Consider the following 19,303-nt stretch of genomic DNA (forward strand, 5'->3'; position numbering starts at 1 on the left):
TTTGCCAGGCCAGTTAATGACGGGAAAACAGATGGTGTTTGCTCATTTGTCAAATTAAACATAATCCCCCCCCAAAGGCAACCAAACACTCCTCGTGAACGATTTGGTTGATCACTGTCATTAACACATCTCTTCAGGAAGTAGCAATTATCCAGCCAGTGACTCAGTGTTCTCTTTCGCACAGCTACTCATTCCTGCTGTCTGTTCATTGTCCCTCAAATGCCACCTCAATCTCACTGATTTAACCGCTCCTCGTCTCCCTCCTTGTCCCGCTGCTGGTCTCTAACTGCAAATAGCCACATCCCAGCCTTCCTCCCTCCCCTCCAGGGGTTCCCTGGACGGCTCCCGGTTCCCCACTCTTCTTCGGTCTCCTTGCTCCCAAACTACATTTTTCTGTCCTTCCTGGTTTTCTCCATTGAAGTATCCTTCCCCTGTGAGAATCAGCACCTCCTCTCCTGTCCAGACTCCTCACTCCTCATCCATCTTTGGCACCTGCCCTTCCACCACATCTGAGATTCCCCTGCATTCCCCCTCCATCCCTCATGACCAATCTCCTGACTGACTCCCTTTCAGGATAATCCTCTAATTTTCCACATCTTCATGCGATATTATCAATATAACTCCAGACTTAGAAAGGACTGGAGGGACAAGAGGTTCAGAGTGTCCAACTCTGGGACATTAAATGTTTACAGTATTTTCAAATTAGGTGCATATTCTAGCACTTTGAAGCTCAGTGTGTTTTTCAAAGGCTTTTTAACATGCTTGCAGGCTTTGTTCTTTGCTGTAAAAAAATAAAAAAAATACAAAAAAAAAAAAGAAGAAGAAAAATAAAATAAAATAAAAAAAATAACAGCCCCCCAACCCTCCCTCCTTTGTTCACAGCTGCCTGAGTTAATAATTCTCTGTTTCTTCTGTGATTATCCACGAGAAAATTGAGGGGAAAGCAAACTAACTGACAAACTTTATATTTTAAATTAATTCAATCTTCCTGGGAATAAAACCACCTTAAAAGCTTGCAGATAGTTACTATGCCTGAGAAGTACTGAATAAAAAAGACTTATCTACACCTGAACAGGTGGTTTCACTTATTCCATATGATTGAGAGTAAGCATATGATTAAACACTTTGCTGAATTTTAGGCACTAAAATCAACTCTGCAAAAACCTGAGCACTCTTCCACTAATACGAACATGTTTGTGAAGCTTTCAAATGAAACTTCCTATTACTAGCATTCTTCTAAATCTCATGCAGGCAGTATCATATTGTTCATAGTTGGCGCTTTCTTAAACTGAACTGCATCTTTATTAATGTAAACAGTCTATTTTTATGAATGTACTACTTCAAAAGAAATCAATAAAAATACTATCTCAGCAATTGGATGAGTCAATACAGGTGTATCTGAAGATCTTGCAAATATTTTCCTTTTAATGATCCATGTCTTTCACTTGGTCACGACATCTGTCATCAAGTTTCACCACAGGTGCAGGTAGTTGGGTGAGAAGAGAGGGAAGGGAAACAATTGTCCATCCCCCTTGGCACCACCCAAGCCTCTTGGGTATCAGTGGGGAATCAGCAGGTGTCAGCTGCCCACCTGCCCCACCTTCTTGCCATCTACCCTGTGGCTGCAAGAGGAGTTTACATATTCATTTAAAAGCAAACAAACAAATAATAATTAAAAAACCCCAACAAATCACAGAACTGGTCAGTACATAACAGCATTTTCTAGTAGATGTGATTCATCTAAGAGAAGGCAGGCACTGGCTGCCTGAGTGGTCAGCCAGGAAGAGGAGGAAAGAGAAAACATTTCTGTGCTGTAATTCTCATAAAACACAAAACTGAAATAGGTCAGCTAAACAGCACTTTCACGGTGCCACTTCTCTCTGTTGACCACAAAAACAATGTCAGGAGGCATGATCAAAGGTGGTTATCACAGTTTAGATGTGGTAAAATAAATTGATTGTGTGCTTTGCTTTTTTCATTGTGATCAATGAGGCACAGATATTTTCCTCTGAAACTTCCCTCTGCCTCACTACTTTTAAATACATTTGTATGAACAATAGCGTTGACACAGACCTAGTTACCCGTGACATACATTAAAAGCAAGACAACCTACTGCATGCACAAGAGAAACTTACAGAAGAAGAAGAGGCATTTCAAACTGAACTTGATTATGAATGAAATTTGCAAAAAGCCAACAACAACAACAACAAAAAAATATGCTGAAGAATTGCAGCCATGCAAGATGCATTTAAGAGACATGTAGATGTGGCACCTGGGGACCGGGTTTAGTGGTGGGCTTGGCAGTGCTGGGTTAATGGTTGGACTTGATGGTCTTGGAGGTCTTTTCTAGATTCAATGATTCAATGATGCTCAGTGTTCACAGAGTAACTCTGCACTCTGGACCCCACAGTCTGGGCAGAAAACCCCACCATGTCCTGGAAAGCAGTACAGCTCAGAGAGAAACTTCCTTGGAGGCAGTTTTTGGGGCAGATATGATGTTATACAGTGACTACACATAGGAAAACACAAGTTTTGGCTCTAAACAGAAAGCACATATTTTCAAATAAATGTATAAAAATGTATTTACAATAAACGAAAACAAGCAAATGAGGGCCACTACATCACATACTATACCCAACAACTTCCTCTTTAACCAACAGAAGCAGGAAGAACGAGTTATACATAACAATTTCTTGTCACATTATATGATGACGTGATTGTCACATTATATGATAATTTGAGCAAGAGGAGTTCAATGAGGAGAAGGAAAATAAATACCTCTATAGATTCACAGTAGTAATGCATGAACAGGCATAAAAAAACTCACTAAAAATTACTGAAGTGTTGTACTTCCATTTGTGGCACTTAATAAACACCTAGAGATCAGTTAAATACCAAAAAAATTAAAAATTTCCATTTCATTTATACTGAAGGCATTATAAGTAGAAACTGTTAAGTATATAAACATAACCTTTACACCTGACTATTTACCTTTAGCTTTGTAATAAGTTTTATAAGCCGTAACATACTATATCCCCTCTTAAAATTTAAAAAAATTCTAGCAAAATAGGGCTTCTAAAATTTCAAATATTATAAGGCACTCTACTGTAAATAAGACTTTCTGAAATGCAAAAAAAAAAAAAAGTCCTTGGCAGAAGATCAGTCACATTTCTGGCAATGCAGGGCTTCTTATCCTACTCAATTCTATGTGTTTCAATCCTTTAACATAACATTAACAATAGAATTTAATCTGGAGATGATCTTCGTGGCACAGTGCATTTTTATTTCATGACAGTGGTTTTTCATTGGTGCATTCCCCAGGATTCTGCTTTCTGGCCACGACCTACTCTGCTGCGTCTGAGTGGCTTTGTTTTCCCATAGCTAACTCACCACCATTTTTGTACTTTTCAGCAAAATAGTCAGAGTCAAAGCTCACAGACAAATCTGGAGGACACACATAAACGCTTCCATTGTCTATTGTGAGCTTATGAATCCTTTGTTTGACTCCTTTTGATTGCCACTGTGGTGTTGGTGATGGCTCCAGAGGGTTTATTCCTTCATATAATCCTTCTCCTGTTTCCAAGGTAATTTTAAACTTATGCCAAGGACAAACAATACATGCTTGGCCATGGATATCCTGCAGGAAGAAGAAGAAAAGATAGCAAGTCGTCTTCTAGGACGAAAGATATGTTTGATGATTTGGCTGTATGGCTGTCTGCTGTTATATAACCAGTTTTTTCAATGGTATGCTCAGATAAAAGTACTAGAAAAAATGCATTAGAGTTTTCACATGACTCTATGCATTATTTTTATTTTGTTTACATACCTCTATTTCTCCACGACACAAAGGGCCTCCTTCATCTGAAACATGGCAGAATACCATAATTATTTATGTAGCAAACATATTTTATGCTTAATTGTTGCAACATTGAGATCATATGTGCAAGTATCTTACGGTAGCAGCGAGAGTCCAGAGCATGAAATTTCCCCTCATGGTAGAAAACAACAATTTCTCTGCCATTGATTTTGGCTGTTATTCTTCCAGACTTCTTTATGTCCTCTTCTTTGCCAATAAATATAAGACCATCTGGCCTCATTTCAGCTGCTCCTCTGCTTGAGCTGTGCAAATCTACATCCTTAAAACACACAAACACACACAAAATAAATGAAAAAGCCACGTATAAAGCAGGTCACATTTGGATTTCTATGGTACAGTGGATGCCTCAGAGAAAACCCTGATGCATGAGGTGAAAGGAGAAATTTTAGTGAAAGACTATCAACATACAGACAAAGAAAAGCACAGGAGTTTAGTGATAATGTTCAGTCCACATGTCCACTAACAGAAACGGACAAGGAAAACCAGCTGTTGCAAACCTGATACCTGAGGCTGAGGCAAGATAAATTCTCAATCACTATTCACTTACTCTGCGCTTTAACCACCTTCTCCCCTCAAAACCTATATGCAAACAAATACAAAGATGGTAAATGTAACATACTATATAATTTATTTATGCAATGAGTAACATTCACATGTAAATCCATTATTCTTTAAATAATAATATGGCTAGAAAGATAAAGTGATGTAAGTTGATAAAAAAATTATTCTGCAAAAGGGAAAAAGCATTGTTTATTGAGCTGTATTCAACTTGACCTTTCTAACAAATGTGCCTGCCTTTGCCTTCCTCCTCTTATGTATTTCAAACATCTAATAGACTCACCCTCTCCCAACAGATTATATAAGCAGCTTTATCACAAAAACTTCCTTCCCATTAAATTTACTTACAATTAGCTACTGTATTCCAGTTTCCTTCAAATTCCCAGTACAACTATGCTACTCTCACTTCCTCAGAAAAATCAGTTTAAAACAGGTCTTTATAAACACAGAGTCCAAAGGGAAACTGCAGGTGGGAGAGCCTCTGGCTGCAGGGTATGTAGAGCCACTGAAAGCTGCACTGTACCTTTGCTCCACACCAGATGGCAATGGATATGAGAAAGCAGATGAAGAAATGGATGCTGAGGATGATGAGGTCCAGCATTGCCTCTCTTCACGTTGTCTATCTGCCAGGCCTTGTTGGTATCTGTCATGACGTGCATCGCTGCGCCTCTTTATGTGCAAATGGGAGGCAGTGGGGCCGGCCTCTATAGCACCCTATGGCAGGATGTATGGAGGCTCAGCACGTCAGAACCCAGCTCTGCTAGGGCTGATAAGAAGCTGGGACATGCTGGGGCTGGCCTGATAACAGAAGAGGAGAGCTTCACATTCCTCCTTCTGCTGTCCTCACCGTGAGCCCATGTGAATGCTGCCTTCTCCCAAAACTCTGCTCAGTCACAGCTATGTGACATGTGTCCTCAGGATCAGCAACTGCATATTTCCATGTTTCACTGCACTGGGAAGAGTGGTTTAAGTGACAGTGTGACGTTTCCAAGGCGAGTTGTTAACTGATCAGCACGTGATCAACTGTATAGACTGGCCAACTCTCTGCTTTCCAGTTCAAGGAACTTCCACCCAGTTTTACCCAGAAAGTGAAACGTCACTATCAGACTCACAGGACAAACCAATAAGGCACTGACACTTATTTTCTTCGGGAGATAAGCATAGCTTGTAGTGAATTAACCATAAGAACCAGAGTAGGAAATCCCCAATTATTGCTATCACTGTTTGGCTGACTCTGCCTATAAGCTTTCCAAATTGGCCAAAATACTAAAATGCAAAATGTAGTTAGAAAACCCTTAATGAGGACACTTCTCAAAAAACTGTGTATATAAATACATACACCTATAGCAATACACACACATAGATATGTATTTGTACAAACACACATACACATGTATGCATGTCTGAACCATTATTAAAATAACACTTACCACCTAACCTCTAGCTCATTTAGTGATGACATTTCTACAGACAGCCTGAATTTTGCATGCATTAATTATCTAGGCACCTCATTCTGAAAACTGGCTCAGCACATTGTGGACCCTGTATGGCCCAAATTGCATAAGCGATCAATAGCAAACAGCTTCATTTCACAGCTGATACTTGTATGCTTATCTACCCACCTGCACATTAAGGACTACCCTGGGACATCAGGCATCCTACAAAAGAAAGCCCTTGAAGCAACTTGTCATTATGCTACTGAGTTTATTAAATGCAAGGTGGCAAAAGACTTTCTTTCCTTAGATGAGGGGTGTAGTTAAGTACTCCTTATCATGAAATACCTGTAACAAGACCCTCTTACTGCTCATGGCCACTTTCTCATCCATGAAGTGGATGTGAACCCACAAAGTACGAACAGAACATGAGATATTTCAACTCAGAGGCAGCAAAAGGCCCAAAGGAGGCAGCAGATTCTTGCCTCCACAGCTGGTGCCAGATGACCAAAGACCTGCTTTCTCCTCCCTTTCCTTAAACAGCACAATCACAGGTGTTAAGCTTCAGCACAGATAAGGAGACAGCTGATCTGGTGACAATCATCTGCTGACCAAAAGCACATTAAAATGACAATTTTTCTCTCATAGCCCCATGGGAAGTGCATTGTCCTTTGCACTATGAGGTGAAATAATAACCAGCTTTGCTTTGCTCCCGTTTTCTGTTTTTTTTTTTTTTTTTTTTTTTTTTTTTTTTTTTTTTTTTTTGGTTTTTTTGTTTGTTTGTTTTGGTTTGTTTGTTTGTTTGTTTTTTCAAGGTTGTTAACCATGTTGAAACCATCCATTCAAGTAAGACCTGAGTAACAATGGGTCACATTACCCCCTAACAGGTCCCATGACAGAATCCTGAGCTACCAACCAGCTACTGGAGCAGCACCTGGTTGTGGAAGTGAGTGCATTTCAGTCAGTAAGAGAAAAGGTTACTTCCACACATATAGACAGTAAGCTAGTCTTCTAGTAGATTTTTTTTCCTGATGTTTTCTTAAGAGTTTGGCTGCTTTGATATTTTCTGAGTCACTGCAGATGGCACAGATGCAGTTGTCCCTGTAGCCAAGTGCCACCTGGTGGGGGGTTTGGGAGCAGCAGAAAGGTTCCAGATTTGTGAATTGTAGCAACTCATTCCTGTACCCTGCTCTAACGCATTTTCCTCTGTGCCTGTGGTCTTTTACCTTAGTATCGGCTGAATTTGGGGAATACCAGGGTTTTTCTGTTTTTTGTTTGTTTGTTTGGTTGGTTTGGTTTGGTTTTTTGTTTGGTTTTTTTTTTTTTTTTTTTTACTTTCTACTTTATTGTCTTTATTTTTCCTATATTTTCATGCCAAACACACTTACAGAAGAAGGTAAGATCAGCAGGATGGCAGTAGCTGCCTGGACATTGTTCCCATTCAGAGCCTGATTTATTTGGCAACCTTACAAAGCCTTAATGCTATTTTGGTCATACTTTGTGGATTTTATGATACCTCATTCAGAAATAAAATTGGTTGGTCCGAGACATCACTTTTTTTGTTGTAGTTTAAATCCCCTAGAACAGTGTGAATGTGACCTTTGCATTTCAAGCAGGCTTGTGCAATTCTTGCATTAGTTAAAGAATAAACAGTACAGACTGAGCAGGGGACAATACAGAAAAAGATTTTTCACTGGCTTTTACTGCTAGAAATACAGCTTTATCTACTGCCCCATGTTCTCTCCAGGAACTGCCATTTACACGTGACTCTTGTGAAAGAGCAAATTTTGCAGACTGCATTGAAAAGAACATTTTCCAGATCGGTAGCCTAAAAGATCCTGGATAAAGCCTCAAATAGTTACTTCATCTAATATTTAGTTCCAATGAGATTCATGTCCTGCTTTTTTGAACAGAATTCACTTCAATAATTCACTCTTAACAGTAATTTCAGTCCTGTTTCTCTGATTCTCTATCTCACAATGACTGCCTGCACTTCCAAGAAGGTAAGAACTGATACCGATTATCACATTTTATTATGCTTGCCCAGATCAATGGTATAATACCTATAAAAAGTCTTTATCACATTTCTTCCACTTGACTCTTCATAATGGACATTTCTTTGATAAGCTAATGAACCTGCTGTGCTTTCAGGTTTAATCTTATCTCTAGATGCATTTACACTGTAATTTCTAGAGTAAACTGTTAGGCATGGTGGCCAGCAAGGATTATCCATACCTGAAACATGTGATTTTTTTTTTTAGAACTTTTATTTTTTACTAACAAATAATCTGATATATAATCATTCCCTGTAGTTGTGTTGGTGACAGTAACAGTAATAAGGAAAATCATCAGCTCCTTTATTTAATTTTTACATTCATTTTCTGCATTTGTAATAATTCCATATGTATTTCTCCTTTCCTGGAGAAAAGGAGGCACAGAGGGGACCTTTTCACTCTCTACCTGAAAGGAGGTTTTAGTGAGGTGGGGGTCAGTCTCTTCTCCTAGGTAACAAGTCAGAGGATGAGTTTCTTTATTACTGTTACTGTCATCAACACAACTACAGGGAATGATTATATATAGGAACTTCAGACCAGTACTGAAAAAAAATACAGCTAAGTACAGCAACAATTTTATTTTGTTTATTGTGTGCAAAAAGCCTTCCCGGTACTGTAACTGTGGGGCTTTAGGAGAAGGTGAGGGCACAGGGTATATGCAAAGAGGTGATATTTGAGCACAGGCCTCTTGTCCACATCTGCATCTTCCCAACTTTGTGCTCCTTGTCTCTTCTCCTCTGCTGATATTTCTCCATTTCTTATCTCACTCCAGCTTGGTCCTGAAGTAGAGATGTACAAAATATTGGAAGTATCCTGCCACCTCTACTCATAGTAAGCATTTTGGTAGAAAAATTGTCCATGTGGTATTTCACAAACTGCCCACTGTTGGTGGGAAGTGGAGAGGGAGGTGCCTGTCCTCTCCTCCCTGGGATACACTGATAGGACACATGGAAATGGCTCAGAGCAATCAGGGGAGGCTCAGACTTGACATGAGGGGGCATTTCTTTTTCAAGTGTGTGGTCAAACACAGGAACAGGCTTCCTTAAGAGGTGTTCCCCAAGCCCATTAGTGTTCCAGAGCCATTTGGACTATGTAACAGGCTTTAATTTTGGTCAGCCCTGAAGGGGTCAGGCTAGATGGTCACTGTAGGTCCCTTCCAAATGAAATAGTGGTCTATTTTCTATTCGGTTCTATTCTCTATTCTGATTCATCAACAGACTGTTTGCATGGAGGTCTTCAGGTCATTTTTCTGCCCAGCTCAAGGGAATATGGTGGCTGATTATTGCATAAAGTGTTGCAAAGTATTTTGAATGAATATTAAATTAATGAGACCAGAAAAAGTCTCTTCTCCAGTTGCCTAAGATGAGTAATTTTAATGGAAGTGAGAAAAAATATTTTTCCCCATTATGAGTTCCACAGAAGAGGGATAATGGGTTTGTTCTGGGCATATGCTGGGGCTTTTAATAAACATTCTCCCGAATAACTGTCTCAGGCTGCTATTCAACTGCAAGAAATACTTATGATGCTCCTCTTTATTATTATTATTACACCACCGGCATTACCATCACAATTGTCTGCCAAAATATCCGATAGCTCAATTGTAGAAGATCCCAAAGGACGTGCTGGAAACAAAAATCCAATTTCCAATTATCCTATTGGAGCTAAAATGCTGCCATTATGAGCAGGCCTGTTCTACAACATCTGAGAGACTGAACCCTTCTGAGAGATGCTGACAGATAGACACTGGCTCATGAAGAAAGACTGTTCTCCCACTGAAATCTGCAATTTTTAAAAATAAGAATATTATTTTTTCCTTTTCTTTTTAAGAGTGTATTTGTTTTTAAAATAACCATTTGAAACAAATGCTGAATTTAAGATCATGTTCTCCTATGTTACTCATTAGACATTAGACATAACATTGGAAGCTTAAGTTTCTTTCTGTCTGCATCTTTTCAAGAATAGAGATTAGACAATTTAAGCCACCTTATCAATTTCATACTCTGGACTTTTTGCACCTTTATATATATAGGAGACATATATAGGGTATATATAGGAGATATTTTTTCAAATTTACACTTTAGCTTTACTGTTTGAATTTTCTTGAATAATTTGTGAGAGGACAAAAAACCCTCCCAAAAAATTAGCGAGAGCAAACCTGAAAAATTTACAGTCTGTGTTACAACTGCTTCCATTACACACAATTCCCTGGGGATAGGCACTAACCATCCAAGAGAGAATTTACAAAGAATACTGCATATAATCAGACTTTGCAAGGTTTCAGAGAGAATCCAGAAACAGTTAGGCACAGCAAAATTGTGTTCCACTGCAGGAAATAATTCTTGTAAATTACTGAAATATTTTAAGATTATAATTATTTTGTCACTGTTTCAAATATTTTAACCTTACTGCATGAGTTCTTCATTACCTCCCTGGCCACCCTGCTATCATTCACACACTACATCCACAATTGGAGATTAATGTCATTGTCTTCACCTTTTAGAGTTCAACACAGGGAATGCATGCAGAAGAAAAAAGAATCCGTCTGTTTGTCTTCTGGCAGCAAATGCTCTTGGATAACATGGTGCTGTAGAGAAAATAATTTCATTTGGCTCCAGTAGAGCTAATGGTATACCAGCAACTGGAACTGGCCTGTATGCGAGCATGTCAAAATACCAATCACCTAATTTTGTACACTACTATGAATGGCAAATAGAACATGCAGTCAGTAGGACAAACTGGAAATAAAGCTGTAATCTCCATTAGGAATTTGAAGGGGACTTTGAGATGAAAGTGCTCATGAGGAAGTACACAAGTGATATGTCGCCCTGTCAACCACATATTCACAAGTTTCTCCAACAAAGATACTGTTTCTTTGAACAGCTGTAGACCAGAGTTCATTCTTTGGGTACTGCACAAGTGATGCCTATTCAGTGACAGAAGCTTCTTGAAAAGGCTGAGAAGGTGAAAACTTTGCAGCTATTTCTGGAGATCCACTCTGTAAGAACCATGTAGGACTTGCCGGTTTTGAGGGACCCGAGGCAATGCAATTATTCTGAGTAATTCATGAAAGCTCCTGTCATCCAGGAACTCGACATGAGTTGCAAGCAGAGCCTGTTATCACTCAGTTAACCTCAAGCAGAAATTTAGGAGTTGAGTTGCCAACTAACACATTCCACCAGCAAGCCCTGTAAGAAGTGCAGTGCCTTCTGTGACACAGCAGCAGAAAAACTGGCTGTTCAAGACATCACTAATCTGGAGGCCAAATGCATTGAGAAGAAAATTTTTGTCACACTTGACAAAACAGGTTTGAGTCTTCCACAGGGAGCACCACCCTCCACAAAGGCAGGCACACTTTCAAATGAAAGCCCAGGCCTTTTAACAGCCAGCAGGGCTTCAGCTTGTTGGTTTGCCCACCCGTAGGCTGGGTGGGCAGGTAGAAGCATGGTGAGAAGAGGGTAAAAAATGTGCTGTCTTTAGCAGTGCACAAGGAAATATACTTAGTATTTGTGAATGAAAAAAAATATCTTCTCTACCTGTCTTCGGGTTAATACAAGAATATCAATAAATTACTGTAACAAAGCTACTAGAAATTTATAAAAACATACCTACTGGTTCCATTGTCCTTTTGGCTGGAAAGACTCATACTACAAGTTACTTGTAGTATTTATTTTATAATTAATAAAAGCCTGAGTTAATCAGTTTGTGATGCCCAACAGCTTAACTCAGCCATTTCATCTGTAATTACAGGAACTGTCCATCCCATCCCTAATGGTTTTAGAACTTAGAATGGGAAGAGTAACAGAGTTTAGTGACCTTCCTTTCCATTCTGCTTTTCAAGCCGACAGAAGAGCATACATTTCACACGCCAGCTTTGTCCCAGCAGCCCTGTCCCACAGTGTCCTCCTGCTGCGTCCCCCATGGGTAGCACACCTGACCGCTGGACCAACCTGTGCAGAGCTACCTGACAACCGTCATGTGCCTGATGCCAGCGTGGAGCACATTCCTGGGAACAAAGCCGAGTTTGGTTTGGAACACAAGCATGCCCCGGGAAGCCCTCGTTGGCAGCCACCACCGCGATCCTGCTCTTCCCGCTGGGATGTGGTCTCCTCCCCAACTCTCATCCAGGAGCCAGGGGCATCCATGAGAAGCAGCATCTCCCCGGACTGCAGCTCCAAGCGTGTCCTGGAGCAGCGGGAACTACATGTCTCGCCATGCAGGGCAGGTGCCGATGCGATGTCTCTTGTTGCATGGGTGACAGTGGCACTCAGGCAGTGCCACATCGGGGTGCGCTGGTGGTGGTCGAGGCGTCTGTGCCCTCTGGGGACGCAAATTTGTCTCCAGAAACTTCTGATCAATGTAAGTTGGAGCAATTTCTGTCTATTTTCTTCAGGATGTGAGGGGATCTTGGCAAGTCGCCCTCATCCTTTGTCCTTTGTCCTTTCATTAGTAATTATCTACTAATGTATCTTGCCAGTTTATCACTAGGCACTTCAGCTACTCTTTATCTTTTGCTTTTCAGCTGCTGAAAAGTTTTTTTGTTCTTTGGCTGGTTGCTTTTCCCGTCTCTTTCAACACTGACACTATGAGAAATAAATAATCTGGTTTTATTATAAGCAAAAAGAATTTAGTGGAAAACAGAAGGTGGTGGGATTTTCTTTTCTTTCATTTAATTCCAAGGGGTTTTTTTAGGCATATTGTGAAAGCTGTAAGGTGGAAGGCCCTGTCTGGGCCTGACACCAGGGAAACTTTGCATCCGGGAATAGGGAAAGAATAAAAATAAAAATGTACTCTCAGCCACGTAGATGGCCTTTGTGTGCAGAGAGACCCCTCTGTACATTGTACGTCACCAATCAATCAGGAGGGAGGGTAACACTCCCTCCTGAGTCCGAGAAATTACCTTTTAAGGTAAAATACCTGACACCTACTGAATGTGTAACAGCTTATGTAACCAAGAGGGTACAAAAAGGCACATTTTTCAAACAACAGGTGTGCTTTCCAGGCCCATGTGACTTAGGATTGCACCCAGAGCTGCAATAAAGAATTCCTTGCTGCAATTTTCCCTGTCCTGCAGGTATTTTTTGCTGTTTTCTTAAATTAAAAGCAAGGATTTTTCCTACACCACCACCACTATGGTTTCTCAGCCTCATTCCATTTAGGCAGTTTTGACTGTGGTGTTCCTAAAGTTCATTTGAGGCAAAATATTTACTATGTACACCAAAACATTGCACCGAGGTCAAAAGCGTGAATGCCTCTTTGGTGTGTCCTTAAATGCTTTTTTGCTTCCTGGTGTAGTTGCAAGGGGGGTCTGCTCTTAATAAATGTGAAGGAAGAGGAGCAGCAACAGGCTCATCATGGTGCTGCTGGAGAGACCACGGAAGAAAAACCCTGATCCTTAGGAACTGAGCATATATCCAGTGCAAAATGCCTCTTGAGCACTGTTCACTGTTTTGTAATTCCTAAAAAAGGCTACATGCTCATTCCTAGGAGTGTGACTGAGGTGCTTGTCCTGTAACGTATCTCCTCCTATTTAAATTTGTCTTAAACCTTAACAAAGCTTTCATTCTGGAATAGCTACTTTGTATCAACTGCTTGGAATATTGACTAAATCCTGCCTTGGAGCTAAGCTTAAGTAACTTTTAAACCATATTATTTTTTCCCAGCGGTTTTTTGTGTGTTTATATTTTGGGATTTTGTGCTGTGTTTTGGTGTTTAAAATACTCTCTGTGCAATTACAGTAGGATAGAAACAACATTTTGAGTTCACTATGTCTTTTTATAAGAACTGATTATATGTCCTTTTCACTTAGTAGCCAAAATGTTAAGTAAGGAGGTGAGGACAAAATTAAAGAATGCTAGAGATGCCATAAGAAATAAAGAATATAAGGAAGCGTTACAGCACTGCAAGGTAATAACTTTTTACTTGGAAAGTAATATTTTTTGCACTTTTTGTTTGCTGTTCTCATACCCCTACAGCTGTATAGTAATGCAGAGTGTGGAGTACATTATTGATATAATGGTTGAGATTGATCTTCAGATTTAACTTCATTGATCATTTGTGTTAGTTGACCACAAGTGAACTTTTATTCCCCTTCCTTTTGCATTTGCTTATATGTGGTGATAAGAATATAAAGTGTAGAATGCTAGTGATAAAAATCCATTTCTAATCCAGACCTCACAGAAGTGCTTTGATTGCTGAGCTCCAGGTATGGCTACTGACAGAAAAATTCAGATATGAAGCATTGTCTGGCAGGAAAAGCTGAAGTTATTAATCTTACCCTTCTAAAAATTATTTAACTTCTAGTATTATATAATAGAATAGTTCACTGAACTGTGATGATAAAATTCAAGCCATGGGTCTATAAGATGTTTTTCATTCATCATTTCACTCAAAACTGTGTATTTCTAGGCAGTCTTGAAGCAAGAGAAAAAAAACTACGGTGCTTGGGTATTAATTGGCCTGGCAGCTGCTAGTTTAGAGCAGCCAAAGCTGATCAGGCCAAAGAGGAATATAAGAAGACTACTGAACTTGAACCAAACCAGTTACTGTCAGTTATAGTAAAGATCCACTTTTTCTTTCCCTGAAATGTGTGACTATGGAGTTGAACACAGGAACAAAGCAAAGCTGAGACTTGGGTTGTGTTTTCTGGAGGCCTGAAGTTATATGGAACCTTCAGAGAAGCTGGAGCTTGTATTACTTGTGTGTCCAATGCCATAGTGAACTTCAGTTTCAGGGTATTTAAGTTTCTTGTGTAGACTAAGTAGCAGTGAAGCATGCAAGAGAGAACATGAATTCAAAGAAATACAGGCAATTCTTCCATGCTTAGAAATTTCCATGATTGCAGCTGAAGAAACACTTGACAGTGCTTCTCTAGTTTTTCTAATTTATCTAGTTGACCTTGTTTTATCTAGTAACTTATATTTCCAGCTTCCAACATCATGTGGATTGTTACTGAAATTTGTTGTTACTCAAAAGCAGTAGTACATTTAAAATAGCTGTGTGCTGGGTGGGGTGTGCATGTCAGCCTATTACAGTATATAGTTACCACATACTGTTGTATTATTTGGGGATTTATGAAGGATAAGGTTGCATATTAAGTGTGTCTCTGACAGCAACAATCACTATTTTTCTCAGATTCTTGTATTTTCAGTATAAGTACTTTTTAAAATTACAATTGTTGATGCCTGATTTCAAGGCATACTGAAATTTTCTCATTTTTGCAGTTAGATTCAGGCTTTCTGTTACTATACAGGACAATATGTTACTTGAGTGTGGGTCTTTCATGGCATGACTTAATGTGCTTTGTATATTGTCTGTTATGCAGGCAGATTATGTAATATATAAAAGTTTCAAATTGTTGGTAATTAGCTCAGGAAGCAACAAAAGCTTTTCACTTAAGAGGATTCAGAAGGCTGTGCAGAATTATCTAATAGATTCTGCTCACTGATTGTTACATTAACATGACCTCATTGAAGGAAATAGAGTAATATTTTTAGGCAGAACTTATTCTCATAACACATAACTGTTCACACCAATACTTTTTTTTTTTAAGAGATTATCAAATTCATATGAGAAATCCAACCAAAGAGATGTCAATGGAGACTTAGCAGATTGTAATGTGAAAAGAGATAGAAAAGATGAATTTTCTGTCCAACTTGTATTAATTTATTTTTTCCGGCTATCAGCGCCCCCTAGAAGATCAAAGTCTTCTAATGTCCAAAACAGTCTGTTAGCATCTCACCTAATGAGACCCTTTGCTTAACAAATTCACTGAGACAGACAGGACATCTGATACCTTTTTATATAAGGACTACACCAAACAGTGGTAGAAAAACCCCTCAGCAGGTTTTTCCTATGAGTTATTTTGCCATCGATGAAACTGTCAGCACCTAAAAACAGACTCACTCAAACAGTTCATGAAATAACATGTTTATTAATACAAATTTGTGACAATTTGTGCAATTTGGGGTTTGCTGTGTCTGGAATAGGGTCTAACTGCAAAAAAAGCACACAAACTATGTAGTAATAATAATAACAATACAAAGCATAGGCACACATGCTAAAGCAAAAACCAGCTTACAAAGAATATTAATACTGCAAAACCTAAGCAAAAAACCTAAAGCAGAAGAACTAACAAAGAATAAGTAAAGATTTTTAAAGTGCTGTGGAGCAAAAGTAAAATTAGGGTATGTGTATAAAGTGACTGCTCACCCCAAGGCATCCCAAGAAGGTGGAGGGAGGAAAGGAAGCCCATCAGTTACCTCCACAGTGTTGATGGAACTTCTCCTCTATTTTTGCTTATGTCAAGTCTCTTTTTATACCTTTTTCTCTAGGCAGTTTTTGAGTGGCTGTAGCCAATAAACTAATTTTGGGATGATAGACAGATGAAATAGGCCTAAGGATCCACTTCCCGCGTTCCCGGAAGCCAGGTTGTTTGGGGGGGAGGGGGACGGAGAAAGCAGTGTTGTCTCCATATCACTCGTTCTTCATTTTAATCCTTTTACCAATTTCTGGGGAACCATCAGGAGCCTTATCTATCACCTCACACAGATGTTTACCAAAAACTTTTGGAACTCTATGAAAGGTAAATCATATTCAATTCCATAATTCACTCCTAAGATTTCTAGTTCAGGGAATGCCATTGCTGAAACACTAAACAATCTCATCTGTGTAAGGTTTCTGGATCCTGTCCATTTTGATAGGGCAAATATTCCTGGAATAATTGTACTTGAGATTAGTAGTTTAGAGGATTCTGTGTTATCCTCTGTCTACTGATGAAACTCACTGCCTTGAAGAATTTAGATCTGCTAGTTCATTTGTAGCTCTGCATTAATCAGTAGACTTATTTTTCTCTGCTTTAAAATCACAGAATATGTGTCACGCAATTCATAGATGTACAGTTCTAAAAAAATCAGACTCTCAGCTGTCATTGTAACTGACTGGAGTGTTTGGTTTGTTTCCTTAATTTGAAAATTCTTCAAAAAGAAAATTAAAATCCTTTACAGTAATTTTCTTACTCAGTTACAGAAGTAATGAGGAAAAATTTAGGGTAACAAGTGTTACGTGTTTGGCAGCTGAACCTACTAATAATTATTTGCTAAAATTTGAAAGCCATTTTTATATTTTCTGGGAAAACTTAAATTGTTTGTGTGAGATTTTCTTCCTCTTTTCTATTGCTGACAGGCAGAAATGGTGTGATGTATGTAAGAACCTTGCGGACATATATCATCAAGAAAAGAAATACTCAGAGGTAGCCTGAGTACTTGACTTTATCTCTTATAACAAGAAATTTCCTTCTGATCAGAACTACTTAGTTTTCATCACATCATCCCTGATTTTTTGGGCTGCAGACCTCTTAAGATCTCCTCATGAACCACAACCAGGAAGAACTGATTTTAACTCTATTCCTTTCTTTTCCACTGCGTAAGACTTGGATGCAATCTATTAAACTGACAGAACACGACAAAGAACATTAGTTTGCAGGCTGAGAGAGTGGAGCACCATTCTTGCATTTTATTTCTAGAAGTTAAGCACGATCCCAAATGCACACTTACCTGCAGTATATGTGAGTCAGGTGTCCTTTACGCTTGGCTCGTTCTAAGTGTTTGACTAGCCCTTCACAGGTGTGGTGATCCCTTCCTAGGCTGTGCCTGGAGTTTCACGCCGCTGTGTGAGGTGGAATTCATGCACAACCTGAACTTGATCGCCTGTGCTTTGTGTGCTGTGTTCCTTGCTCAAAGATAAGGACATGCAAAGGTGCTCCGGGGCAACCCAAGCTTTATTCGGCCCACCCAGCACTCCCAAAGTCTGTGTCAGGATGGCCCTGCAAAAATACACAGCTGACCACGAGGTGGAGCTGGTAAATGCAGTTAACGAGGGTCCTATTTTCTCTTTTTCAATTCTGTTGATTTTTTCCACGGTGAAATTTCAACATGGACTGCTGCTGTTCTTTCTATTTGTAGTGCTAGAGATCCAAATCTTCTGGCTATTTGTCTCCTTAAGGTTCATTGGTGCTAAACTTCTCAGGAAAAGGTGGGTGATTTCACCTTCTGACAAGAACAGTGAGGGTACAGCAGCCTGAGATGGGCCTCAGGTGGAGTACGGCACGTAAATCCAAGCAGTCATCCTGGAACTCTTTCTCTCACTACCTCCTCCTAAGTTCTGCAGGAGTCCAGGTTTGCACTGTAGCACAGTGATGCATTGTTTTATCTCTGCATGTTACAAGAAGCATCATTCATAGCTTTGACAGTGTAGTGATTTGGCCCTGGCTGTTTTCTGAGTGTTTAGCAGTGCCACGTTGGTTTCATATTAGCAAAGAATGTTATGCAAACCTGTTTCTGTGAAGGGCAGAAACTGTTTTCACTTGGCCAGTGAAAACACAGTCAGTTTGCAAGTGGATGCTAATTTGCTTTTCTACCCCTCCTGAGCCAGTTCTGATTCCAAACCCACCTAAGTGCATTAGTGCAGCCAGAGGGAACATTCTTAGGGACTTGAGTCTGTTCATGTGGACCTGGCTGGAAGTCAGTGCTAGGAAGGACTCCTGGCTCATCTTGTTCACAGGGACTGCCACAAATAACTCTACAGCAACTTTGGAAATGATGGAGCACATTGCAGACTCACGTGATAGAGGAGAAAATCAATTTTACAGCTAAAGGACCTGCACAAGTCTTGGGAACTTTTGGCCTCGCAGACATGGCAGTGCCTGCAGTCAGGTTGTAACAGGTTGATGTGCTTCATCCAGCAATGTGAGGCACAGGACTGTGAGATTTTAGTCCTGGTTCCCCTTCCCCAGATAAAGGGACCACACCTTTATTTCCTGTCCTCCCCCACATGTATTTCTTTTGGAAAACCCAGAAGGAACTAGACTGACAGTTTCTTTGTTATAAAGATCAGTAGTTGGTGACTCTCCGGCCTGTACCTGCTTGCACAGTTTCTGATCACTCCTAGAATACCAGTGAGGCAAACAATTCAAATTTGGGGACTATGTCTTTACCAGTTCTATTGCAACCTATAAAATGTTTGAAATGTTTTTGAAACTTAGTGACCCCTATGAAGCCTTTGCTCTCCATAAGATGCACTGGCAGAAAATGGGTGGGTGAGGAGTGTGGTGAGGTACTTGATATTTTACTGCATTTAGCTCAGTAAACTTACTCCATAAAATGAATGCACATGACAGATTCTAGAGCTGTCTGAAGGACTACAGCCCTGCTTTAATACAAGTGATTTCCCAGAAGTGAGGAGAGAGAGAAATCATGATCATTAGCAAGAAATGAAAAATTGTTCATCTCTAAAAAGGTAATAAAAATGCACTGCTTTTAACTACTGGATTTTTTTTGTGCTATGGAAATGCTGACTCAAGGTGGTAGTGTTGTGTGGCCTTGGAA

At 39.7% G+C, this 19,303-nt stretch overlaps 1 protein-coding gene and 1 long non-coding RNA gene across 4 annotated transcripts in view; one reads left to right on the forward strand and one right to left on the reverse strand.

The window, feature by feature from the left end:
- Window positions 1–1,399: 1,399 nt before the first annotated feature.
- On the reverse strand, window positions 1,400–5,439 carry RFESD (Rieske Fe-S domain containing). Of its 2 annotated transcripts, XM_051782832.1 has the most exons (5): window positions 4,959–5,439; window positions 4,425–4,456; window positions 3,956–4,136; window positions 3,827–3,861; window positions 1,400–3,637 (listed from the first exon to the last, which is right to left on the reverse strand). In XM_051782832.1, the coding sequence occupies exons 1-5, from the start codon at window positions 5,092–5,094 to the stop codon at window positions 3,344–3,346; spliced, it is 678 nt and encodes a 225-aa protein (XP_051638792.1). In that variant the 5' UTR covers window positions 5,095–5,439; the 3' UTR covers window positions 1,400–3,343. The 2 variants fall into 2 exon arrangements, with proteins under 2 accessions (XP_051638792.1, XP_051638793.1); XM_051782833.1 differs by lacking the exon at window positions 4,425–4,456 and having other exon boundaries at window positions 4,959–5,434.
- Window positions 5,440–6,479: 1,040 nt separating this feature from the next.
- Window positions 6,480–19,303, forward strand: part of LOC127469018 (uncharacterized) — a 288,437-nt gene continuing 275,613 nt past the window's right edge. Inside the window, exon 1 of one of the 2 annotated variants that reach the window (XR_007903775.1) lies at window positions 6,480–6,656. This is a non-coding gene — a long non-coding RNA (uncharacterized LOC127469018). The remainder of the gene's footprint in view (window positions 6,657–19,303) is intronic. The other variant, XR_007903774.1, reaches the window with a different exon arrangement.

The sequence above is a fragment of the Manacus candei genome, unplaced genomic scaffold, assembly GCF_025592945.1.
Source record: "Manacus candei isolate 608988 ecotype Guabito, Panama unplaced genomic scaffold, ASM2559294v1 h1tg000016l, whole genome shotgun sequence".
NCBI lineage: Eukaryota > Metazoa > Chordata > Aves > Passeriformes > Pipridae > Manacus > Manacus candei.

Excerpts from the sequence above, each read along its gene's own strand:
- RFESD (XM_051782832.1), bottom strand. The coding sequence starts at position 5,094 with ATGCACGTCATGACAGATACCAACAAGGCCTGGCAGATAGACAACGTG. Across the intron at positions 4,457-4,958 it reads CCATCTGGTGTGGAGCAAAG|GTTTTGAGGGGAGAAGGTGG; the intron begins GTACAGTGCAGC and ends GTTTGCATATAG. Across the intron at positions 3,638-3,826 it reads TGTGTCGTGGAGAAATAGAG|GATATCCATGGCCAAGCATG; the intron begins GTATGTAAACAA and ends TTCTTCCTGCAG.